At 44.5% G+C, this 22,757-nt stretch overlaps 1 protein-coding gene across 3 annotated transcripts in view; it reads left to right on the forward strand.

Annotated features, from left to right (window-relative positions):
• ERI3 (ERI1 exoribonuclease family member 3) overlaps positions 1-22,757 on the forward strand; it is a 130,669-nt gene that overhangs the window by 18,741 nt on the left and 89,171 nt on the right. For all 3 annotated transcript variants that reach the window (XM_088169769.1, XM_014872102.2, XM_088169768.1), the window contains exons 3-5: positions 5,066-5,182; positions 11,305-11,364; positions 13,549-13,640. In XM_088169769.1, the coding sequence (XP_088025895.1) occupies positions 5,066-5,182; positions 11,305-11,364; positions 13,549-13,640 (269 nt within the window). The remainder of the gene's footprint in view (positions 1-5,065; positions 5,183-11,304; positions 11,365-13,548; positions 13,641-22,757) is intronic.

Below are 22,757 nucleotides of genomic sequence, written 5' to 3' on the forward strand. Positions count from 1 at the left end.
ATTGCCCTAAAATCTAATTATTTGGCAATTCGAATTTGCAGCCGGCCAGGGCTGTGCAATAAATTTAACCCGCCATAAATTATTTAGGAGCAGCCCGTGGTGTAAATCAAAAACACGAGTGTTTGTTTAAGAAATAAGCTCCTTGTGCATAAAATGACTTTTTTTTTTCTTTAAAGAGAGGGGGGAAAAAAATCCTTGAACAAAATGAGCTGATGCTGAAGCTCTGTCCCTCCACAGATACTCTCTTGCCTCTTCTGCCCTTATATTTTTAGAAAGTGTAAACGGTTCTTTTGGTAAGAAGTTTTATGCTTTTCCTTATCAGACAAAATCAGTTTCTCTCAACAGCCTCTGCTTGTTTTTATTGCATTTTGAACAGTCAGCTCTGATTTTTATGGGCATCTTTTATTCTTGTGTTTATTAAACTTCTTCACATGGAGGTTAGAGTAAGGGATAAATTATTCTCTGGTAGTTTTTGAACTGAATAGACCATATGGTCGTCTTCAAATATATAACTCTGTGTCCTGAAGTGTGCCCTGTCCACTTTGTACATAGGCATTTGGATTAAAAGGTTTTGAGAGCTGGGAAGCTCTTGCTGGGCACTTTATTCTTTCTCTATAATGATGTTAGCGGTACCCAGATCCAAAAGGATAAGCAAAAAGATTCCTCTGTGGGAATTAGGGTAATTTTTTAGGGTGCTTTCTTTTCTGACTGGAAATTGTTTAGCAAGTATAGTTGTGTGCTTGTTCATTTCTTTTATTAGCAAGAAGATCAAGACAGCTGAATTGGTGCATCCCTGCTCTGGTGTTAAAGGGAAGGGAGTTTCATATAGGATGACTGGGTAAGGGAAGGCTGGGTTTATAGCAGTGCTTTCACATGCCATTAAGAATTTTTCGAATCCCTCTTAGAAGAAAGTCCCTAGCAATTCCACAGTTACTCTGCTGCTGCTCACCCCACTGGCTTGGGACAGTCAGGTTGCACAGGAGACTTCTACCTGGAACTTTTTTTTTTAAACCCTTGGTTTTTCAGAAGGACAAAAGTTCTGAGGAAACTGTCACATAGATTTGCTTGAAGTACCTTGAAATCGTAAATGTAGGATTGTTGTAAAGAGAGTGGACCCGGTAATGGATCTGTGTAAGCCTCTGACTCTGTAGGTTCCTATTGTTACTGTGTTTGGGGGCACAGCTGAGGGGAGGGACAGGGTGCTGATGTTTTTTTCTTTAAGCGTGTTAATATTGATTTTAGAAGCTCTTTGTTCCAACAATATAAATGCAAATGCCTGTAATTGGGAGCCTTGTGCAGAATTTCTCAACAGAAAAACATGTTCAACTTTTCTAACAATGAAAGGAAAATAAAAAGCCGCTTATTTATTGGTGGTGGTTTGAATCCTGGATTTCCTTTCAACTTACTTTGCAGTGCTAAATAAAATACCTAATTGCAGTGCTCGCAAAATTCAAATGAGTGCATTTGTTCTTCTGGTAGCTTGCGGCTATTTTCAGCCTCTGGACACCCTCAGCATTATTTTAGCATATCCATAACTCCTGGTTGTGCTATAAGGAAAAGCTGGCAGTGGGGGCAGAGGGAAGGCTTGGAAGCCCCAAATGCTGCTGGCACAAATCACTGCTAAAGTTGGAACATTTACTCAATGTTGGAGTGGATATATGTGAGGATCTCAAGGTAACACTTACGGTTGATCAGGCTCTGATAGAAGAAAGGAAGTGTCAGTGAATCTCTGCCCTTAACTCCTTCGTGCTGCTTTCCTCCACCTTTCCTGCCTGGGAAGAAGCAGTGAAGGTCCTTGAATAGTGGAGATGGAGCTGAGCATGTTGAGCTCACTGAGCTGCTGTGAAACGTGAGAGAGCACCCGGCTGCCTTCCTGCATTACAGTCTGTTGGGGGGTTGTGTATATGAGTGTCTAAGTGCTCACCATTTCATAATAATTACTAATGAAATTCTAGATCTGTAATAACATTTCAGATATCTAAAACAAACCATATGCTTGTTAAAAAAAAAAAGAAAGAGAGAGAAAAAGTGGAAACAGATCAACTTTAAGCCATAAATTCTTGGTAATAGAGGCCTCTTTTCCCCCCCCCTTTCTGTTTATGTTTGATAGATATTTTTGTTTCTGCAGGAATGTCAACTCTTAATTTCATGATGTATCATGGGCTTAAGAAAATTGAATTTAATAAAGGCAAAAGATGAATGGCACCTTTAAAGGTCCCAACACTTGTCTTTATTAGCAGGACAAACTGCAGGGTCTCCAAACACTGCTTCTCTCCAAATGAAAGTTTAAATGAAAAGTACAGCAGTGTCACAGGTTAAATTTCATTGCAGGACTGGCTAATGTCGTTAGTGAGGAGTGGGGCTGATTTCATGGGGCTGGTATCTGTTGCCTTAGATACCAGTGGAGCAAACACTGCCAGAGACTGGAAAAATCTCCGCTCTAGGAAGTGTGCAGATAAACGGCCTTTTGGGAAAGGTTCTTTACCACTTGCTTCAAAAACTGACCTGATAAGCCCAAGAGAACTCCTAAGGTGTTCTAGTTGCCTCTGGGGTTCCATCCTGCTCCTAGCCATGCACTTCCCTACAGTAATTCTGGATTTTGTTAAATTTCCCACGTTTTTAAAGTATGGCTTTTTATTTCCTCCGTCTGTCTTAATCTGACCCTCCTGAAGTGCTTTTTGCCTTTGGTTCTGGAAGGCGAGAGACGCCTTTGTGTACCAGATCAGCAGCAGGCTGTCTTTCAGTCTCACTTTGCATCCAGCCAGTTGATGGCACCTGAGGATGTTTGTGGTCCCTTAGGGCACATCCTGGCATTGCAACACAGCCCTGCTATGCAATCCAGCTGGTGTGTGTCCCTCTCTGGAAAGGGAAGTGTTCTTGCCTTGCCGTGGGCTTGCCTGCTTCCATGGTCACCCTCTGGCCTAAGGGGCAGTGTGATGCCCCAGACCAATTTGAAAGATGGGATGGTGTTATCCTGAGGTTAAGCCTGGCTCTGTTATGGCAGCCTGTCCGTTGACTTCAAACTTTGCAGTCTGTTTTCCTTCTGAACAGAAGTTTGCTGCTTTCAGAGCCTGTCTGTGGTGGCCCTTTTGAGGGGAGGATCAGCTGTATCCAGCATTTCTTACTCTCTTGGGTTTCCATGGGTCCTCCTGGGTGGCTGAAGCTGGTGAGTTTGGCTGCACCACAACAGGCCATCTGGCTAATACTCAAGTGTTTGGCATGTATCTTCTCCTTCCCTTAGAGCCCTTGGGTCAAGTTTGCTCTCTTTCCTGGGAAAACTTGGTGACTCCCATTGGGGTGGTATGGCTCTGGGGAAGGATGTGCCCAGCCATCCACTCTGCCTTATCCAGCGCAGCATGCAGAGAGTGTGGCACAGCTGACCATGAGGAAATGCTTAAGCCATGCGTTCTGTGTAGCTTCACTGCTCAATGTCTACACCTGGGCACTTCCACACTGTTAACACTTTATTTGATTCTTATATTTTTTTCTAACCCTCCATCTCAGCAGCACGTGCTCTCCACGTGCCCTGATCTGGGTTGTGCCCCTGCTTCACTGGGGAGCTGCTCTGCTATGTCTCTGGGCTCTGTCCACCATGGAAATTGGGTGTTTCTCCTGGCTATTTAAATTATCCATTGTTTCCATTTACCCACCCAGCTTCTTGCCCTCCCGCTGCCTAGTGGGGTGGTGATGTCATCAGCTCATATGTGTAACCTCTTGATAATTTCCGCCTGCAGGTCATGAGGGTTGCAACCATGGTCCAAAAAACTGTGTTAGTTCCTCTGCAGCGGCTGCATTTTTCACATGCTAATTTTACTCACAGGAGTTGGATTCTTTTTTCATTTTTTATTATTTCTTATTTGTCTCTTCCAGATGTTTTCAGGCAGTTTTTTTTTTGTTGTTAAACTAATTCCGTTCATGTTTTAAAAATTTATGAAAGCACTAATAAAAATGTCAAAGTGGTAAAAATGTTAGCTTTTGCTCTGCTTTGATTAAATTTTGCAAACTGTTTTTGAATATTAAAAAGCAATATTTTTTTTATTCTCTCTCCCTCTCTCTGTTTTTCTCCAGAAGTGATTTGAGAGGCTTGTTGCATGGATATCACTCAGCGGGCTCATTTGCACTCCAGAACCTTGGTGCCATGGATCTCTATTAAATAACATAGACAAATTATTCTTTAAAGACACCAAACAAATTGTCACTTCTCCTCTTACATTAAACTGGAAAGAAGAAAGGGAGTGGAGAAGGAGGGGGGTGAACACAAAGGATTTTATCGCTTTTATTCAGTGGGCGGCTTTTTTAATTTCATGTATATTTTTTAATAATTGAGAAATCCATCGCAACTGGATTTGTTTAAACTTTTTATTAGCAGGTCCATGTAAATTTTTGATTGCTGATTATTCAAATAATTGAACATTCTTCTGATGAAGGAACGTTTTTATTTCCCTATCAGCATAAATTGGCTACAAAGAGGAAAATGAAGAACGGCTTGCTACTATGCTGTATCCCATAGGGATGGATCTGGGGGGAGCTTTCAGCTCCTCTTCTCAGTCTGTTGGAGGAGGGCAGTTTTCCTCCACCTCTCCAGAGATGGAGGTGCTTCATGCAGTAGTCCCTGTTGTCTGTCTGATTATGTCCACTAAAAGGATGGTGGGCTGGAAAGGTTGAGACTGGTCTTGGAGAGGGCACAGCACCTGTGATGTCCTTGCTAAACAGCTGTGAGCCCTTTGCAAGTACAGCTTCACGTTCCCTGGGTAGCACATGGGAGTGGTGTGAGATCACCTTCCTTAGGTTCAGCTTAGGCAGTGATGTGTGCAGCTGCAGTGCTGAGCACAGAGACTTCCTTGCAGCCTGTCCTTGCTGCGATGAGCATCGGCACCATCCTCGTCTGTTCTAACAGTGTTGGATGTGCTCTGTGCTGCAGTACCACCTTCCCACTTCTGCAGAGTTCTGTGTTGAGTTTATTTTTGTTTGGGACTATCAGGCCACCTTGCTAGATGGGATAATTTCCAGCTTCATCTCTTGTTTGTTTTAAATGAACAGCTGCTTTTCTTTTTGCCCTATTCAGGAAATCATCGAATTCCCTATCCTGAAGCTGAATGGCAGGACGATGGAGATCGAATCCACCTTTCACATGTATGTTCAGCCTGTGGTGCATCCCCAGCTTACGCCCTTCTGTACAGAGGTAAAGTGCAAAGGTTCCCAGGTGCTCCAAGAGTCTCTCTGGGAAGCAGGTTTCCATTGCACCAGGGACTTGGGTCGCCTCTTCATGGTGCAGCTGCAAGGCAGCATGTCATGCTAGCCTTGAGTTAATGACAAAGAGAATAATTTTTTACATTAGTGTGTAAAGACCTCTGTTTGGATTAATAAATAACTCTAGCTTTGGTCTGCTAACTAAGATAATTGTATTTACAGCTAACAAATGCCTTAATTGGGTGACCACCAAATAAACACACTCCTGTTAGCCAATGTTCAAAATCCTGTAACCTCTTTATAAGCTCTTGTGATTTTGCTGTGCTCCTCTGTCGTGGGGGTGGTCGAAGAGAGCATGGACTGAGGAAAGACAGTGCTGTGCAGATGTGTGGTTCAGAGGCACTAAATTACTCTCCTGTGGGCTTGCATGTTGGAATTTGAGGAGTCCTTCAGAGTGGTAGGACAATTCATGTCTGTATTTTCCAGACTTTCTTTTTGATGTTGTAATTGTGGGCCACTTGAAATGATTGCTGGAGAAGTGGCCTCTCTTTACTTGCTTACTCTCATTGCCAAGGACAGCTGCTCTTGAGCTGTGGCTGCCTTTCCCCAGATATGGAATGAAGGTGGTAAATGTGATCCCTGAGGGTTCAAAGGAATTGAGGAGCAGGGGTTGGGTTTTGTTGTTGATTTGGGGTGTTTTTTTGTTTTTTCTTTTATTCAACCCAAAAAATTAACTGTTTTCACAAGTGTGTTTTTTCTCCCTGCCATAATCATCAAAAGAAACTTTAAGTTCCTTTTGCTTTGGGCTTTTTTTCCTGTCAGTCTATTGGTTCAATTTTGGCCAGCTCAATGACTAAAATACTGACTGTGGGAATCAGTGTATTCTTCATTCTGTCCCTGTCTTGTCTAGGATTATCAACACCATGGTGTGTTTTCCCCTACCTCTGTGGCTACAGGCTTAAGCCTGTGGAGGGCTTGTCCCACCTGTACTAGCCTGATGAAAAATGACTCCTCTGTGTTAGGTGGAGTCTTCTCCAGAACCAACCAGCCCCTTTCATATTTTCACATTGTAAAAACAAATACTTATTTTTATTCTCCTGTAACTCAAAACCATCTGAAGGTATTTTATTTAAACTTAAAAAAAAAAAAAAAGGCTAAGCACAGAAAACATTATTCCCCAGAGAAGAACTTTCAGAAATCTATAAATGTGTGAGAACAGAGAGTTACAATGGAAATGGTTTTGCAACCTTAATGCTAGAAGGCTGGACGACTACTTTGGCTGTCTTTATCCCCATGAGACTTGCTGGACATATGCTTGTACAAACGTGATAAATCTCACAGCTTGCACCTGATCTTTGCTAAAGACAACGTCATCTTCTAGGGCTGAGCCCAAAATGTTGGCCTTGCAAGTCACCTAAATTCTGAAGAGAAGTTGTCTCATTAACTCCCACCAAAACTCCATTTTCTGAAAATCTCTCCATTGCGTCCCTTCTCCTGTTGCTAAAGACTGCATTTCTATTCTTGCACAAGAGCCTGCATGACTTGCTTGGTACGTGATTGTGGTTCAGCTTCGTGAGCTGAACAGAGCCTCCAGCCTGCTGCAATCTAGATATTCAGAGGTTCTCTGGACGATGACCTTGTGACCAGCAGTCAGCCCATCTAATGCTCCTGTACTGCAGTGATGGTTTCTTGGTCTTCTCTTGCTCTCGGGGTCTGGAGCAGGTGTTTGCATCTCCTGTGTGGAGCCTTGAAGCAAGTGAAGCTGAGTGTGTCTGTGTGTGTGTCTGTGATGGCTGTGCTTTTACAGGAGTCCAGAATGGACACAGGTGTCCCAGGTCAGCATTCTATTGTAGACTCTGCCAAGAACCTTGGTCTGGTATCATGTCCAGAGTTGGGTGAAAACGGGCAGTACTGAGGCCAGCAGGCAAAATTATTGCAAAACCCTGATTTGTGTGTATCAGTGGTACAAAAATGCCCCACTACCAGGTTTGGCAAGTCCTCTGTTAATAACAGAATGCATTAGGAAGCTGGTTTTAATCCTAGCCTTGCCATCACTGGTTCCTAGTCACCCCCACATTGTACCCCTTGCTACTTAATGCCCAGCATGGCCTCTGTCCTTCCTGGCTTGGCAGTCCCCTGGCCTGTTGGAGGGGCTGCCAAGAGGTCCAAGAGTGGGATCATGCTGGAGGTGTAACTGGGCTTGTTCCTGGGGCCCGTATATGGGGCTGAGTTTGAAAGCCTGCCCTGAGAGCCACAGGTGAACCTTACTAAACAGTGGGGTGCTGCTAGATAGGTGCAGGGATCATCCTTGTGCTGCTGGTGTAGGTTTGTTTGAGACCCCAAGGACACAGCCAGGATGTGCTTTTGCAGAGCTGCTGCCTGAACTCCTCCGACACTTCTTATTGACTTTCTACTGGTTTATGTTTTCTGAAAAATACTCATTTTGCTAAATGCCAGTAAAGGGCTTTGTCTAGGCACCTCTACTTACAAAGGGTGAGATTTATTGGCCTCTTTGTCTACAAAGAAAGACCAGGCCTGATTATCAGATTGTACACCAGAGACAAGTGCTTAGGTAATCAGCAAACTGTCTTGAAGTAGAAATACGATGCTTTTCCAGATAAACTCTCTAGGAAAAGCACTGGTGTTGACATTACATGGGAGCCTGTCTGCTGTGCTGCTGATTTCTCCTCTCCCCTCTGCCTTTGCTAAGCAGTAGAACTGCTTGGTGTAGAGGAGGTGCCTCTGTGTGGAAGGGTTACTGGGCTTGTTTGACATTACTCCTTGGGTTTGGAGTACCTCTTCCATCCCTCTTCCTTCCTGAAGACAACAGCACAGCATGGGAAGGGTGCCTGGAAGGGTGGAGAGCTCGTTGCCACCCTTAAGACATCACTTTGCTTACCTTTTGATGTATCTGTGCTCTCCTCTGGCTACATGATGTTTCTCCAACTCCCCACACCAATGGCCAGGAGCTATCTTCCAGTGCTGGCTCACTCTGAAACCTCATCTCGACCCCTTTCTCCTGACCTGCTTCTATAAAACAACAGGTCATGAACCCTTGGTTGTTGTGAGGGGTGAGCTGAATGCTTAGGTGCAGAAGATGGAAAGTGTTTGCAAGTTGTTAAAAGCTGTGTTTAGGTATATAAAGCTCATCACACCCTTTTGGAAGATGCAGAGGATTTTTCTGGTTCCCAAGAAGGTTCTTGCCAGGAGCTTAAGGAGAGGTTCCCTCTACATGCAAGGTGCTTGTACAGATCTTTTCATGATACTTTGTTTTCTTTTTATGACTTATTTTTATTGATTTTTTCCTGAAGGAATAGACAATGAAAATATAAAAAATAAAGGCATTATAGCTTGCTTGTGTTCCCAAGAACCTCATGCTTCTTGGGATAACCAGTGAAATTTTACAATTGTGCAGTTTTATGTTTTTATACTTTTTCAAAGCTTCAGGACCAGATAATGCTGCAGAGATCCAATGCACTAAGTTAGATGTGGCAGATGGACATAACTGATAATAAAATGTATCAGAAAGGATGAGAGAGTAGAAATCTGGTCCAGTTTGAGAACTCTCTGACCTGCATTGAAATATACCTATGGAGGAGATAGATTCCTTTGTGTTCATATGTGTGATTTCTGCAGCGTGAATTTTGTGTGCATATACTTGGCCATGTGTCCTTGTACAGACAGACTGGTACTTTGCTTGCCATGGCAGGGAAGGAAAGAAGGAGTTTTGGGCAAGAATACATGACTCTTGGTGGCATGTCTGCATCCACCTTCATATCCCTCCCTCCTCCTGATGGGAAATGTCTGGATGAGGCCATTATACTCAGTCCTCCCATGACATCGGGTGCTTTGCTACACAGATACAGTCCTGAGGGTGCCTGGAATGGTAGAAGCCATTTGCATCAGTACTGGCTGAGATAGTGAAACAATGCCTGTCATCCTTAATACAGAAAAGACTTGGACCTCTTGGAGCAGGTTCAAAAGAGAGCCATGAAGATAAGCAGAGGGATGGAACACCTCTCCTGTAAGGAAAGGCTGGGAGCTTTGAGGTTGTTCAGGTTGGAGAAGTCTCCCAAGAGACCTTATTGCAAATATCTAGTACTTAAGATAGACTTTTCTGCTTGGCCCCATTGTGACAGGACAAGGAATAATGACTTTAAACTAGTCAGCTAAGTATACAGAGGAAGATTTTTATATTGAGGGTGATGAAACAGTGGCACGGGTTGCCAGAAAGGTAATATTCAAAGTCAGGTTGGACAGGGTTATGAGCAACCTGATCTAGTTAAACATGTCCCTGCTCACTGCGAGGGAGGTTGGTTTGGATGAACTTTAAAGGTTCCTTCCAAAACAAACTATTTTATGATTCTGTGTTCCTTTCCAAACACACCTTTCAGTCACTTCCAGAGATTTGGGTTCAGCTGCTATCTGAAAGGCAGAACCAGCACTTTGCAATCGGTGAGCTGTCCACCTCTGCCAGAAGAATGCATGGAGAAAAAGATGGCAAGAAAGGCAAAAACCATGCCAGGGAGCTTTAATAACTGCTCTAAAGAGCCATGTTTTAATTCCTCAAACCTATTTGCTTCTCAGAGTATGGAAGTCTGTAGGTAGCAGCTGCTAACCCAATTAAAACACAGATTAATATAAAAACTGTTTCTGAATATAAAAGAGTGCCTGTGTCCCTCCACTTTCTCAAAATTCCACTTCATAATGGTTTGATGAACTTGAGAAACACACCTAGAGGTGCTCTGCATTGTTAAAATTAAAATACTTTCCCTAAAAGGTATGTATTGCCATTTCATGGGAGTCACTATGAGAAAATAATCTTTCCACTTACAGTTTATTCAGTGAGGCAGGTATTTGGTATTCATTAAATGTAATTACAGTTTAATTGGAGTTTAATATCGTTTCTTTTTCTATGTTCCAAGTTCAGTGCTGTAAGCCAGGCAGCCAAAGAAACTGAGAGGTAGAAACCATTTAGCTTCCTTCAGTTGCCACATACTTAATAAAGCAGAGCCCTGTGATTTGTGAGAGGACTTATGGTGTACAAGTAGGTTGAACTGGTCTGTGTGGAAGAGTTACTGCTGAGTGATGGTGGGGCCATCAGTATCTCTCAACTGGATGATATGGCTTCCAGAGGCATGGATGCTTCTAGGTTGTGCTTGACCTTTATTTTATGAAAACGTGTGAGATATGTAGCATCAGGGAAGTGCCATAGGAAGTGAAATCCCATAGTGTGCACTTGTTTTAATAATGATTCTTTTAATTACTTGGGTGCATTGATGGCAAGCTACTGAACTCCAATATTCAATATGTTAAAAGACAGTTTTGTCAGTTGGAAGGCAGGCAGAAAAATTATCTGTTTTCCATGTGCCTCAAGTTCTCCTGGGCAGACACAGGCAGAGGCCCATGAGACTGCATGTTTTAATGCATGCTTTTAGCTTTGAACAGCCAAGCAGTCTAGGAGAATCAGTAGGACTACCTGTTGGCAGGACCTCTTCCTAAGGAACCTCCTTGAAAACAGACTAGACAGGGTTCTGGAAGAAAGTGCTTTTCTTCAGATTTCATTCCATTATTTTAAATACAGTTTTGAACTACTGAGGAAAGCTATGGTGGACTATGGAAAAGTGCACAGTGGCTGTCCAGCTCAGGGGAGGATGGCTGGCACTCTAGGTCTCACTAATACTCCTCTATTTGGTTAATCTAACACTGACATTTTGGTGTCACTGTGATAGCAGAGGAATGTCCAGAGACCTTGGTGGTTACCTCTGCGTGTGTACATCAAGGTAACACCAAAGCTGCTGAAAGGCATGTTGAAAAAGGGCCTCATGCTTGTGCATGACGCTGCTCCCCAGGTGAACCCTGCCATGCTGAGAATTTGCAGTTTTGTGCTGTGGGTAAGAGCCTCACTACATTTTTGTGTTTGGGATGAAGCTGTGCCCTTGCCTGTGGCTGGGGAGCTGCCAGGGTCACTCTGCTGTGGCTGGTTCCTCAGCAGCACCTGTGAGGGTCACATGAGCATGTTTTGGTTGCAGAAAGATGGACAGGAGAGTAGACCTCTCTAATGATCTTTTGAGTGCTGCTCTGATGACTGCTTTCCGTTTGTCTCTGTTTCAGCTGACTGGGATTATTCAAGGCATGGTGGATGGGCAGCCAAGCCTCCAGCAAGTGCTTGAGGTAAGCAAAGTAACCTTTAGTTCTCAAACTCTGACCTCTGGTCCTGTAGTCCCCTCTTCATCTCTTTCCCTGCACCCTCCCCTTGCTGAGAATCGAACCGCGTAATTTGACTATGATTACAGCTTCATTAGAATAACATTTGCTGTCACACTGGTGACACACTGCTGAGATTATTGAACCATTGATCTGTCATCTCCAGCTGTTCATGTCAAGGGTGCTGACAAGATATCCAAACTCCTGCCAGTAGATATGAGAAGAGGCGATTCTTTCTTGAGCCTGTTTTAAAGGACCAAGACATTGCTCAAGACCACTGCTCCTGGAGATTCTGCTTTCATTTCTTTTTCCCTCCCTCAGCACTTTATTAAATTATTTTTTCTACCTATTTAAATGCTTAATAATACATGTAGTATAGAAAGAAAATGCCTCTGAAATCTAATCTAAGGGATGTGTGAGTGCAGATACATCCCTAATAATACCATCTGCTTAATGTGGAATTCCTAGAGCATTTAAGGCTTAATTAGCTTCGAAGTATTTCTCCATCAATAGCTTTCGTTGGTAGTCACATAGCAAAGGAGACCTCCTCAAGCAGAGCCTATTTGGGCTGCAGGTTGGTGTTGGATGCGTCGTCTCTGTCAGGATTTCCACTGCTGTGTTACCTAATTGTTCCTAATCAGAATAATTGCAACAATTGCTTATCTGAGAAAATCAAATTAAAGGCGTTAAAATCCTCCATGGAGACAGCACTTGATGGGTGCTCACGTCAGGGAGTTTAGAAAAGTTATCATTGCTGTCCCCAACTCTGGGCAGGCTCATGTGAGGCTGGCTAGGAGATCCTGTCAGCCAAAGGGAGTGTGGCTGAGAGGCTGGATGCTGCTTTTCTGGAGAGTTTTACTCAGAGAGCTATTGTACAGTTGGTCACAGGAAGAAGCATTGACCCCTGGGAGGAAAGCCTGTGGCAGTGACATGAGACTGAAGATGGTGCTCTGCAGAGGTGATGTCTCACATCCATGCAAACCCTCAGCTCTCCAGAGAGCATATAGCAGTCTTGCTTGTCCATAAAAATATGGATGCGTGTGCCTGTTTCCCCCAGGAGGGTGAGCTCTCTTTGCCTGGATGGGTGAATGTAGGTCACTGCTGGAGTATTCCAGAAGATGGTTTGTTCGTTTCTGTGAAAGCTTCTTAGAGTGTGGAAACACTTATGTAGAATTTTTTTTTTATTTGGACAGAAGAGGTGTTCCTACAGCAGCGTGTTTCTAGGTTAAAATGAGATTCAGGTCAGGCAGCTTCTGAGGAATGCTGGTTTACTCAGGAGTGAAAGCAAGGGAAAAGAGGAGGGATTTCTGTTGCTCAAGCATTGAAAATTCTGCTTGTGAAGTTACATAATACATCTGATTGCCTACCACTGCAAGATTTTGGGCATGTTGTTTGTTAGTTTTAGCTGGAATAAGTGAATATGCAGGACTTCTGTCTATGCAGGGCTTCTAGTCTAGGTTAATTCCCTAATCTCTGAGGCGGATTGCATCCTCCAGGTTTACATGGCCCTTTTTTGAAGACGACCCCTGTGGGGAGCTGATCAGACTTTAAATCCACACTGTCCTGAACAAGCATTTCTTCAGAACTGTAGGAAGGAGAGAGGGATCCAACCTGGAGAGGAAGGGGACCCCTGGCTTTGCTTGTTACTGCCACACAGTGCCTATGTGTGCCAAGCCCTTCCATTTTTTCCCCCTTCCCATATTCCCCTGCTGCTATATGAATTAGAGTATGTGAGAAATGCTGTGGGGGAGGGATGCCATCTCAATATACCTGTCTTTCTCCTCACTGGAGGGGACACGCGTTACGTTGCCTCTGAGCCTCTTTGGTACAGGGAGAGGAGAAATGCCAGGTAACAGCACAGTTGTATCGTCCTGTTAACGCTGCACAACTTTCATCCCTCCACAAGCAGAGCTGCTGCGTGTCTGATAAGATCATCTCTCCTCTGGTTGCCTGATGTCTCCTATCAGAAATCTTCAAAGGTCCAAACGTGCTGTTGTTGAGATGGCAAGCAAAGAGAGAAGAGAGAGAGGGAGAGGTTGGATAAGATCACAATTTTCTTCTCTCTTGATTGCAAGCAGCTTATCTGAGTTAAACTGTTGTGGCTTGGCCTGTCTCTGCAAAACTCATCCCCTTTTCTTGCCTTCCTTTCAGAGGGTTGACGAGTGGATGGCAAAGGAAGGCCTCTTAGATCCCAGCGTCAAGTCGATTTTTGTGACCTGTGGAGACTGGGATTTGAAAGTGATGTGAGTATGGGAGGGGAGGAAGATTTTCCTGGGTTTTATTGCTCCATGCTTGCCTGCAGTGCATATGCCTTTGTCCTTGCAAGCCTCCAGCTGTCCCTAGGCATTGTTTCTTACGGAAATTGTTGTTTGCCATGAGTAATCGGGAGAGGAGAATTGTTTCAGAAGACAGGTGGGTGCTGGGCATGGTGCAAGATCACTGCCGAGGATATTCCCTGTAGTGAGTGAAGCCTTTCAGAACCCCAAGAAAAGTTTAAACTTGAGCTTCGTGACTTTTTGCATTTTATCCAGTATACTTTCCAAAGGGATGGATATTTTTGAGTGCATACATGGATGATCAAGTGATGATCCTTACCTGACTTCCTGCATTTAAGGCTTTTTCGGTCATCTTGGCACAGTAACTCAATGTAAATCACAGAGTAGTCTTTGGAACAGAATACAAGAATATAGGTCTGGCATGCTCCAATGGTGCTCTTATTAAGGTTATCTTCATCAGCTGGGTGAATATGTGGCAAGTACCAGGTGGGAACCTGCACTGGGATCTGCAAGTGTCAATGTATGAGCATGTTTTCTTAGAAAAGTAGCTAGGCCACAACCGAAAAATGTTATTATAAGAGTGGAGTAAATGTCCAAAAATTAAATTAGTTCAATCTTCAAAGTGTTTGCAGATCAGTGTCCTACAGAGCTGAATTCCCTTGGATTCATATGATCTTGCTTCAGCTTTTCATTTCCCTGTGGTGCTGGATAAAGATTCCTGTTGTTATCACACCAGTAAAGCACGGGTTTGACACATCCCATCCTAAACTGACAGCCACAACTCGTTAGTAGTGTTACTTGGTTTTCACTGTGACATTGGTTTCCCCAAGCTGGAAGCCTAAATAAACTGCACATCGTCTAGGAGCAATCAGCACCAGTTCTTCCCTGACGAGTAGTCTTTGCAGAGTGTCAGGTCCTTGCCTTTTCTTGGTGTAATTAGTGAAACATGAGATATGGGGTCCAAAGCTCAGCACAAGCACTGGTGGAGATGAGAAATTGGCTCCAGACAGAGACAGAGAGGTGGTATTTGAACTTCTGAGTCAGAATCTGTCTCTCTGCTCAGGTTGTGTCCAGAGTTCATATATATTGCAAGTTCCTATGTTAGTTGCTTAAATTAGGAGTGAGTTATATTTCTTTATATATAATGTTTAGGCTTCTGTTAGAGACCAGCACAGTTGCTGTGCTAAACTTCTGTTTCTCATGTATTCTATTTTCTCTGTTCTTTACTCCTGTATTGCTGTTGTGAGAGTCCAAATTACAACTTTGTTGATGATTGTGAGAAACAGTTGTCTTTGCTGCAAGCCCATCTTTCCATCACTTTCACAGTGCTCTCAAGATTCCCAGGTAATGACATCCTAACTTGATGTCCATATAGAAGGAACAACCTGGAAGTGTTGAGTGGCTTTTCTTTTTTTCCTTCTTCAGAGCTCTACAGCGGGCAAATAGAAGTAAATCTGAGCCCCATTTCTGGTGAGTCATAGGGGTTGTGAGGTGAGCTGGCTCAGAGGGACATGAGCTGTTCCAGAGTGGAGATACACTATTCACTGTTTGCAGTGATCTCTCGCATGGATTGTCCCTCACTAGTCAGCTGGAAAAGAAGACTCCACTCCTGGCCATGAGGTTGTTGCGAGTGGTTCATTTCTCCCTCTTCCTTTTAAAATTTTGTTTTAAACCATTAACTTCAGAATTCAATCCTGAAGCATCTCCAGGGCAAAGCAGAAAATACATTCTGTGTTTCCAAGCACATGGATAGCAGGAGTCTGGCTGCAGCTGCCTGGTGAGTAGCACATCACGCTGCTCCATCGCCGATTGGGTGCTGCAGCGTGTAGCGTCACATCTGATTAGCACCGTGCCAGTGGATGAGGCTCGAGTGAGGACTCCCTGCCAGCTCTGACTTGTCTCATTTCCCATTACTTTTATCCGTCACCACAAATGCCGAGTCTCCCTCCTGAACTAATTAAGTTTGCGTGTGTTTAGACACATTGCCAAATAGGGTTTAGCAAAGCAGAACTGAGCATCTCTTTTTAAAGGAAGAAAGTGGAGAGCTGAAACAAGGCTGCTTAGATGGGGAGACAGAGCCTCAGAGACATGGAACATCCATGAAGTATTCCAGGGAATCACCCCATGCTTCCCTACAAGACCTGGGGTGTAGCTGATGCCCTTTGCTACCATGATGAGACCACATGCTGGTCACAAAAGGTATTGGGGCAGTAGGAAGGGAGGTGGTGCTGTTTGTTCAGGTTTGGAGGAGTGTTGTTGGAAGCACTGCATGGTAGAAAACCTGGCTGGGTTCCAGAGGAATTGAGGACACTGAGGTGAGTGCAACGCTTCCTGGCTTAAGGAGCCACCATTTGTGACAGGTCCGCTCCTAACTTTGCTCTTTGTTTTCTCAGCTTCCTTGGTGATGACAGCTGCTTGCATAGCTGCAGTCCTCTTACCCATGTCTTGAGTGGTTTGGAGTTCCTGTACTCCATTGTCCTTAGCTTAGCTGGTAAACCATGCAGCTTTGTTATGGCTTCTCCAGCAGTGACCTGGGCGTTTAATGTGGCTTCTGTCTGCATGTGCTGTTCTAGAGCTGAGGCATGGTATCTTCTGAACTGGCCTGTCTACTGTGAAGGCTTCCAGTAGGTACCACTGGTAGGTGCCAGGGAGGCACAGTGGGATGAGCAAGCTGAATGCGGGGAAGTGGCTGTAACAAGGAGGAGGAATCTTCAAGCCTGTGAGAGTTAGATATAGAGATAAGGTGGGGAAATAGCCCTGCCTAAGCCAGGAGTTGCAATGTGTGTAGCACTCTTAGCTCAAACAAAAGCACTGGAGCAATAGCGATTGTCTGGGTACTGCTCTCTGCTGATGGTGTCTGGCACTGCTGTGTCTGCAGGATTCAAGATGTAAACTCAGCTGCTAAAGGATCAGTAAAGCCTCTGCTTGGCTTAGGGATCTTCAGGAAATGAGGCAGTGTTTGGCTACAGACTTGATTGCTCTTGAACACTGGAGCTTCCTTGAACCACAGAGCTGTTTGTCTGTCTTCCCTCAGACAGCAGGGAGCACTAGTCACAGGAGCTGGGTGCCCGGAATAGGAAGGTCTGGGTGCCCAGAACACCGAGCATCTGGGAAGGGCTTATGGAGGTTTAGCATGAGTCAAGGTCCTTGGCCATGCTACCAAAGGCTTTGTCATGAGTGTGGTGCGCCATCAGAAGGTGCACCTGTTGGAGGGATTTGGTTGCTGCTGGAGAGAGTCCATTGTGTGAGAGGGCTCCTAAATGGAGTGCTGATCCTCTACTGGCTGTGCTTGGATCAACCTGCTTTCAGTTCTTGGTGTGTGTGAATCAGGCTGGAGTCGGGGAGACAGCAGCTCTCCTGCCAGCCCTCCCCTTCCCTCTTGTTAAGATGCAATTTCTTTAATGAGGAAAACCTCTTGAGTAGGAACATCACCTTTCTTGAAGGCTTGTCCTGACAAGGCAGTTCAAGCCGACAGAGTTGCATATCAGCCTCAGCAAATATCAGTCACTCATTACAGAGACTCTTCTACCCCCCATCCCCCACCCTCTAGCAACACCCCTCATTCCCAGACAAGGGAATGAATCACACTTCTGCTCTTGAATACATCATGACAAGTCATGGTTCTAATGAGAGAGGGCCATTCATTCTGGGTGGAAAGTTCCCTGTGTCGACTCAGAAATGTTATTAATTAAAGAGAGCTACCTGAAGCAAAAGATGAAAGGAGCACCAGACCTGCCAAGCTAAAATATGAGTGGGGATACAGCCTCGTTAGACACACGGTCCTCAGGCCTCTGCATGCTCAGTGGGAGGATTCCTTTAGCCTGTTGCAAGGAGCTATAGTCCAAGTTTAACAGCTCCAGGGATGGATTCAGATACCTGATGTCATCTGCTTTAGTGCTTGGACCTCATTCTGCACCTAGGTTGGAACTGACACGAGTCATTAAGCAAATAGCATTGATGTGGCATTGGGTGGCAAGGGTAACGTGCCTCTGAAGGGGCTGAGGGAGCTGCTGACTGCAGGAGACGGGTTTAGTGGAAAAGAGGGTACTTAGTATCTGCCAGAGTTGAGCCCTTGTAATATAAGCTCTTTAGTGTAGTTTATCTCTGCTGAAATGTCAAATTGCTTTCCTCTGTGTGTGGAACCAGTTTGTGGGCTCTTAAACACAATGTGAATTAATCTTGGCAACGAAAGAGGCATTTTTACCATGTGTTCATAGATAAAGAGTTGAAATACAGTGAGGTTAAGTGAGATGCCTGTGGCTGTGCAGGCAGGCAGAGGCAGAGCTGAAATCTTATGTCCCAAATCTCAGACCTGCACCGTAATGTCAGAAGCATCAGTTAATCCTTCTCCTTCCAGATTTGGATTGTTCTGTAAATGCACCGAGCATAGCTAAAAGTACATGTAGGCTTTGGTCTATATAATTCTGACATGAAGATGCTTGTACTGCACTTACTGTGGCTGATCAGAACATGCTAATTTATGTCTTCACAGGAAACTACTGCTCAGAAGTTTTTTATTTTCTTAAATAAGTGTTAAAAGGAAAGTACTCTTTAATATAGTGATAAAACATAGTGAAGTGTCTCGAAATGTTTATAGCCCTTGGTGCTCTTCCTAGGTTGGATATTAGTAAATTCTAAGCAGTAAATTATACCATTGCTTAATTTTGTCTTACTGTTTTAATTCTTTCCTTGCAAGTTACACAGGCTGGGAGGATGTTTGTCTTCTCAGACCAGCTCCAAATGTGGCAATGGGTTGCTCTTTCCAGACTTCTGTCCTGCACATTTTTGAGATCAGAATTAGGTCATGAATGGAAAAGAATTGTTAGTGTCCTCTGTATGTGCTCTTCTTTATCACAGCATCAGGAGGGGATCAGTAGCCTCTGCCTCAGAGAGAAATTGCAGATGGCCTTTGACTGGAGTGGGTGGGAACACTTGGGTAGTCATGAGAAAAGACAGGAGAAGACATAGGATGGACTGGCTGTATGGCAGCAGGGCAAGAGGTATGTACAGAGTTGAGAGTTACAAGAAAGATCTGGTAACTGAAAGGTAATGTAGTCATCTGCATTTAAAGCTAATAAAAGAATTCCTTTCCAACTAAGATCTTCGGATTAGCTTGGTGGATGTTTTTTTAGTGGGGATCATTTTGCTGAACAAGCCTATGCTGTATCTCTTCACACGGTTATATTTGCTGAACAAAGAGTGTGGTGTGAACTGCAGTGAAGGGATGGGACTGAGTATCCAGGGTCAGGAACCTTTTGAGTCAGCTTTGCTGATGGAGTTGTTCATGTAATTACATCCTAAAGTGCTTTGCCAGAGCTATGCAAGGGAGCCTTGTGAGCACTTACAGGGAATAACGCTGACCCCATTCACTTCTGCAACCCTGCAGTCCAGCTTTTTGTTTTTGAAGAAAATGATATCACTTACGCAAAAAAAGTTTTGGATTTTAAGATTCCTCATCTGTACACTCTTATTTAAAATTAATATACCAGATTTGACTTCTGTTATCCTTATGTACCAGTTACCCTGGCTGACCCCTGTTCTTGTCTTTATTTGAAATAATTGATTGCCTGGGCTTCTGCAAGTTACGTTGTCCCAGATGTCTGGGAATGCCTTTGGTTTAAGCTTTGGACATGAAATCTTTGCATAGGGATCATCATGCAATGGACTGTCACCTTCAGGTCTGTTCCTTATCTGGCACATAATAGCAAAGACATTTGTCATAGTCAGGGCTGTAGTGGCTACAGGTTTGTTGAGCTGTGGTGCCTGGTGCACTCTGGGGAGCAGGACTCTGCTACTCTGCTACCTGGGAATTAAGACCAAAGAAGTTGGAAGCAGTGTGAAAGACGCTGGAGAAACTTACAAACAAATTTTCAGTGTAGGGGGGAGAATGAGACAGACATTGCATCATGTGCTTTATTTCCAGCACTGAATCTTTGGGATGGAGTAATAAGTGGGGAAGGTAGATTTTCGACCTCTGGGTAACTTAACTCAAGCTGTTTGAAAACAGTCACACTGAACTGGATGTAAATCAATGGTCTCAATGTCATCTGCTCATAGAGTAGGTAACCATAATTCCCTCTGCACCAGGAATCACTAGGGTGAATTCTATGTACAGTGTTTTAGTGAATTCAGGCAAAATGGTTTCAAAATAAATGGATCTATAATGGATGCTTGGTAAAAACACACCCTAGTTTCTGTCTGTATGAGAGCCCTCTAATAGCAGTTCAGATTGTGGTGATTCTGTGCCTTGGGGAATTGAATAACTGGTTGGCTTGAGACTGCAGAGGACAATCACTGGAGGGCTGTTTGCCACCTGAATTTTGTTGTTTGTGGCATGTGTGAAAAACAGGATTAGCTCCACAAAGTGTTTGTTTTCTCTTAAAAGAGCTTAATTTTTCTTGTATTAGACAGCCATAGTGTTCAATGCTGGGTCTGTCAGCTGTCTTCCTTTGGATCCCAGCTCTTCTTACTTCATAGCTGAAGCAGAGCAGTTGTGTGTTGGCACCAGTGCTGCCCTCTCAGCGGCTTGGCTGGGAGAGATGTGCTTATGGCTCCTCTGTCTGGAGAGCTCTGCTTGAAGAATACTGCCAGCCTGGGAGCAGCATCCTTCCTCTTTCACTTGCTCTGCTGTATGAGTCTATAGCTTTCTTGAAAATGTTTTATTTTGTTTGGATGTTTGTTTCCTGTTGGGAGCCATTTTCCTGGATGAGTTCAGTCCCTTTCCTCCTGAAGCTCCTGGATGGCAAAGACCTACTGGGCCATCTTGAGGTCATCCCTGGTATTTTCCCTCCAGCATATTCTCATGTGCCTTGTCCAGTGACAATCTGTGTCCTCAGGAGTGGATGACCAGGTGTGTTCAGGACTGGGAGGACACCAGAGCTACAGACTAACTTTTTGACCTAAGTCCATTTCATGTTGGAGTCACTTTTTCAGTGTTTGGTCCAGGTGCTGTCATCAGCAACCTGCCACCCCAAAGGTGGTGTCTTGCTCAAACATTGATGTGGACCAGGTGTTAGCAATGATGTGAGGCATATGGAGGTGGGACTAGAAGAAAGTAGCATAGAGAAGTTTGTTGGAAGAAGACAGAGGAAGCAGAGTCATGTCCTCCTGGCAGGGTTGTGTCCAGGAAACTCATACTGCCCAGGACTTCATCCTTCCTTGGTCCTACCAGCTTTGCCTCTCTTGGAGCAAGGATTTCTCCTCCTCTCTGCCCGGCACCTACACCCCGGGACACTCTTTGTTTTTCCTCCATAGGTGCCTCTTGGTCATCTCTAATTTCTTTGCTTCAGTTTTTCCATCTGAATGTTGGACCAAGTCTCAGTGTTGACTGTCAGCAGCATGCCCAAGGTGCCTGGGCACCAGCTGAGTTCAGTTCCTTATCCCTGCCTGGAGTCACATCTGTCCCTGCAAACTGGGTAGATGGAGTAGGCTGGTGGGAGGTTGCCAAGACCTCTCCTCTAGCTCACAGTGCTCCCAGCTCTGAAGAAAACTTTTACATTTTATGGACCATTTAGCTTCCCAGTGGTGATCCTAATTCTTCACAGCATGTATATGCCATTTCTTGGTTATTAAAAGGACCCCTGAAAAGGAGCTGCCCTCTGAGTCAGAGTTCTTCCATGCAGTTAATTGAAGGAAGCAGGAAGGCTTTCCTTAGACTGTGAGGCTTAATATTTCCAAACTCTCCCTATGCTAAGAGGGTGAATTAATACCCGGGTTTCCCCATGGCTGCAGAGACTAACCCTTGTGCACCATCAGTAAGCAGGCACGGGAAGAACACTTATGCTGGGAGTAGTTCAGACTTGGAATTGCTCTTGAGGAAGTCCACTTGATTTCTAGACAGAACTCAAGAGTGCTTTAAAGGTTGTCTGGCCAGATGTCTCAGTCTTTCATCTCTATATCCCTATTTCATGTGACACTTCAAGTGCTAAAGTAGCCTCAATTCCTTGGGGCCCCAAGCAAGCACCATGTTTACTGGGAAAGGAGTGATTACCTTGGACTTACTTGACAGATCAGCCAAAGGTTGGATGGATGGGTGGATGGACTGGAGGTGGTTCAATCAGGGAAGTTCTTTGTCAAGTCAGTGTGCCGTGTATGAGAAAACAGCGGCAGAAAGCTATTAGACTATGTATTTCAGGTGTGAGGAAGTTGCTGAGGTCCCCTGGCATTGTGAAATGCCAAGTGAAATGTTGCTTCCATGTGGAGCACAGCAGTGTGTTGGAATTAATGAGTCTGGTGTAGGAAGAGCACATGTGAACAGTCTGGAGGGTTAATGTGTAAGGGTGATAGACTTAGGCAGGGATTTGTCATCAGGATTGCTGTGTTGGGGAAGCACAGTGTAATGGCAAGACCATATGAAAAGAAATTGGGACTTGCAAGGAGAGCACTAAAAGTCATCAATTGCCAAAGTTGTTTTGCTTTGCTGCAGGCCTAAAGCAAATTGCTGGCTTAAGAGGTTCTAAGCACCTCGGTCTTGCACTGGATTTACAGGGAAGGTGAAATTGAGAAGGGGCTAAGTAATTAATTCCTCTTCCTGTGACCAGGATGGGAGATGATTCTGACTTGCCACTTCTCAGAAGTTGCTTCAGAAGCTGGTAAGGACTCTGGTTGTGAAACCCAAGAAGCAAAGAGGATCCCTGGGTGCCTGACAATTCCTTTTCTCTGTTGGTTCTTTCTTGCAGGCAGCCTCGGGCTGCCTGTCTCTTTGTTAAGAGAGTGACAGCAATGTGACACCGTGAAAATAATTACTAACAAATCACGGTGGTGACTGCAAACAGCTCGCTGTCTTCAGAGGCATGTCAGGGAGCATTAGAGCAGGGCCGTGGGAGCGGCAGAGCGGCTAGGGGCTCTTTCTCTGCTCTAGGCTGAGGGAAGATCTTTGGAGACCTTTGGCGCCTGCCACCCCCACATCATTCCTTCCTTGCTGGCTCTTTCTTTCCTCCCTTCCCTGCCTTTGCCATCAATAATTAAGCCCATTAATTGGACAGTGAGTTTAGAAAAGCTGCTAATGGTAAGACAGGGCTTCTGCCTTCCCTGGATTCAGCAACTAGACACAGAAGAATGAAAAAATTCTGGAGATGTATCATG

The sequence above is a fragment of the Sturnus vulgaris genome, chromosome 9 (genome assembly GCF_052056855.1).
Source record: "Sturnus vulgaris isolate bStuVul1 chromosome 9, bStuVul1.hap1, whole genome shotgun sequence".
NCBI lineage: Eukaryota > Metazoa > Chordata > Aves > Passeriformes > Sturnidae > Sturnus > Sturnus vulgaris.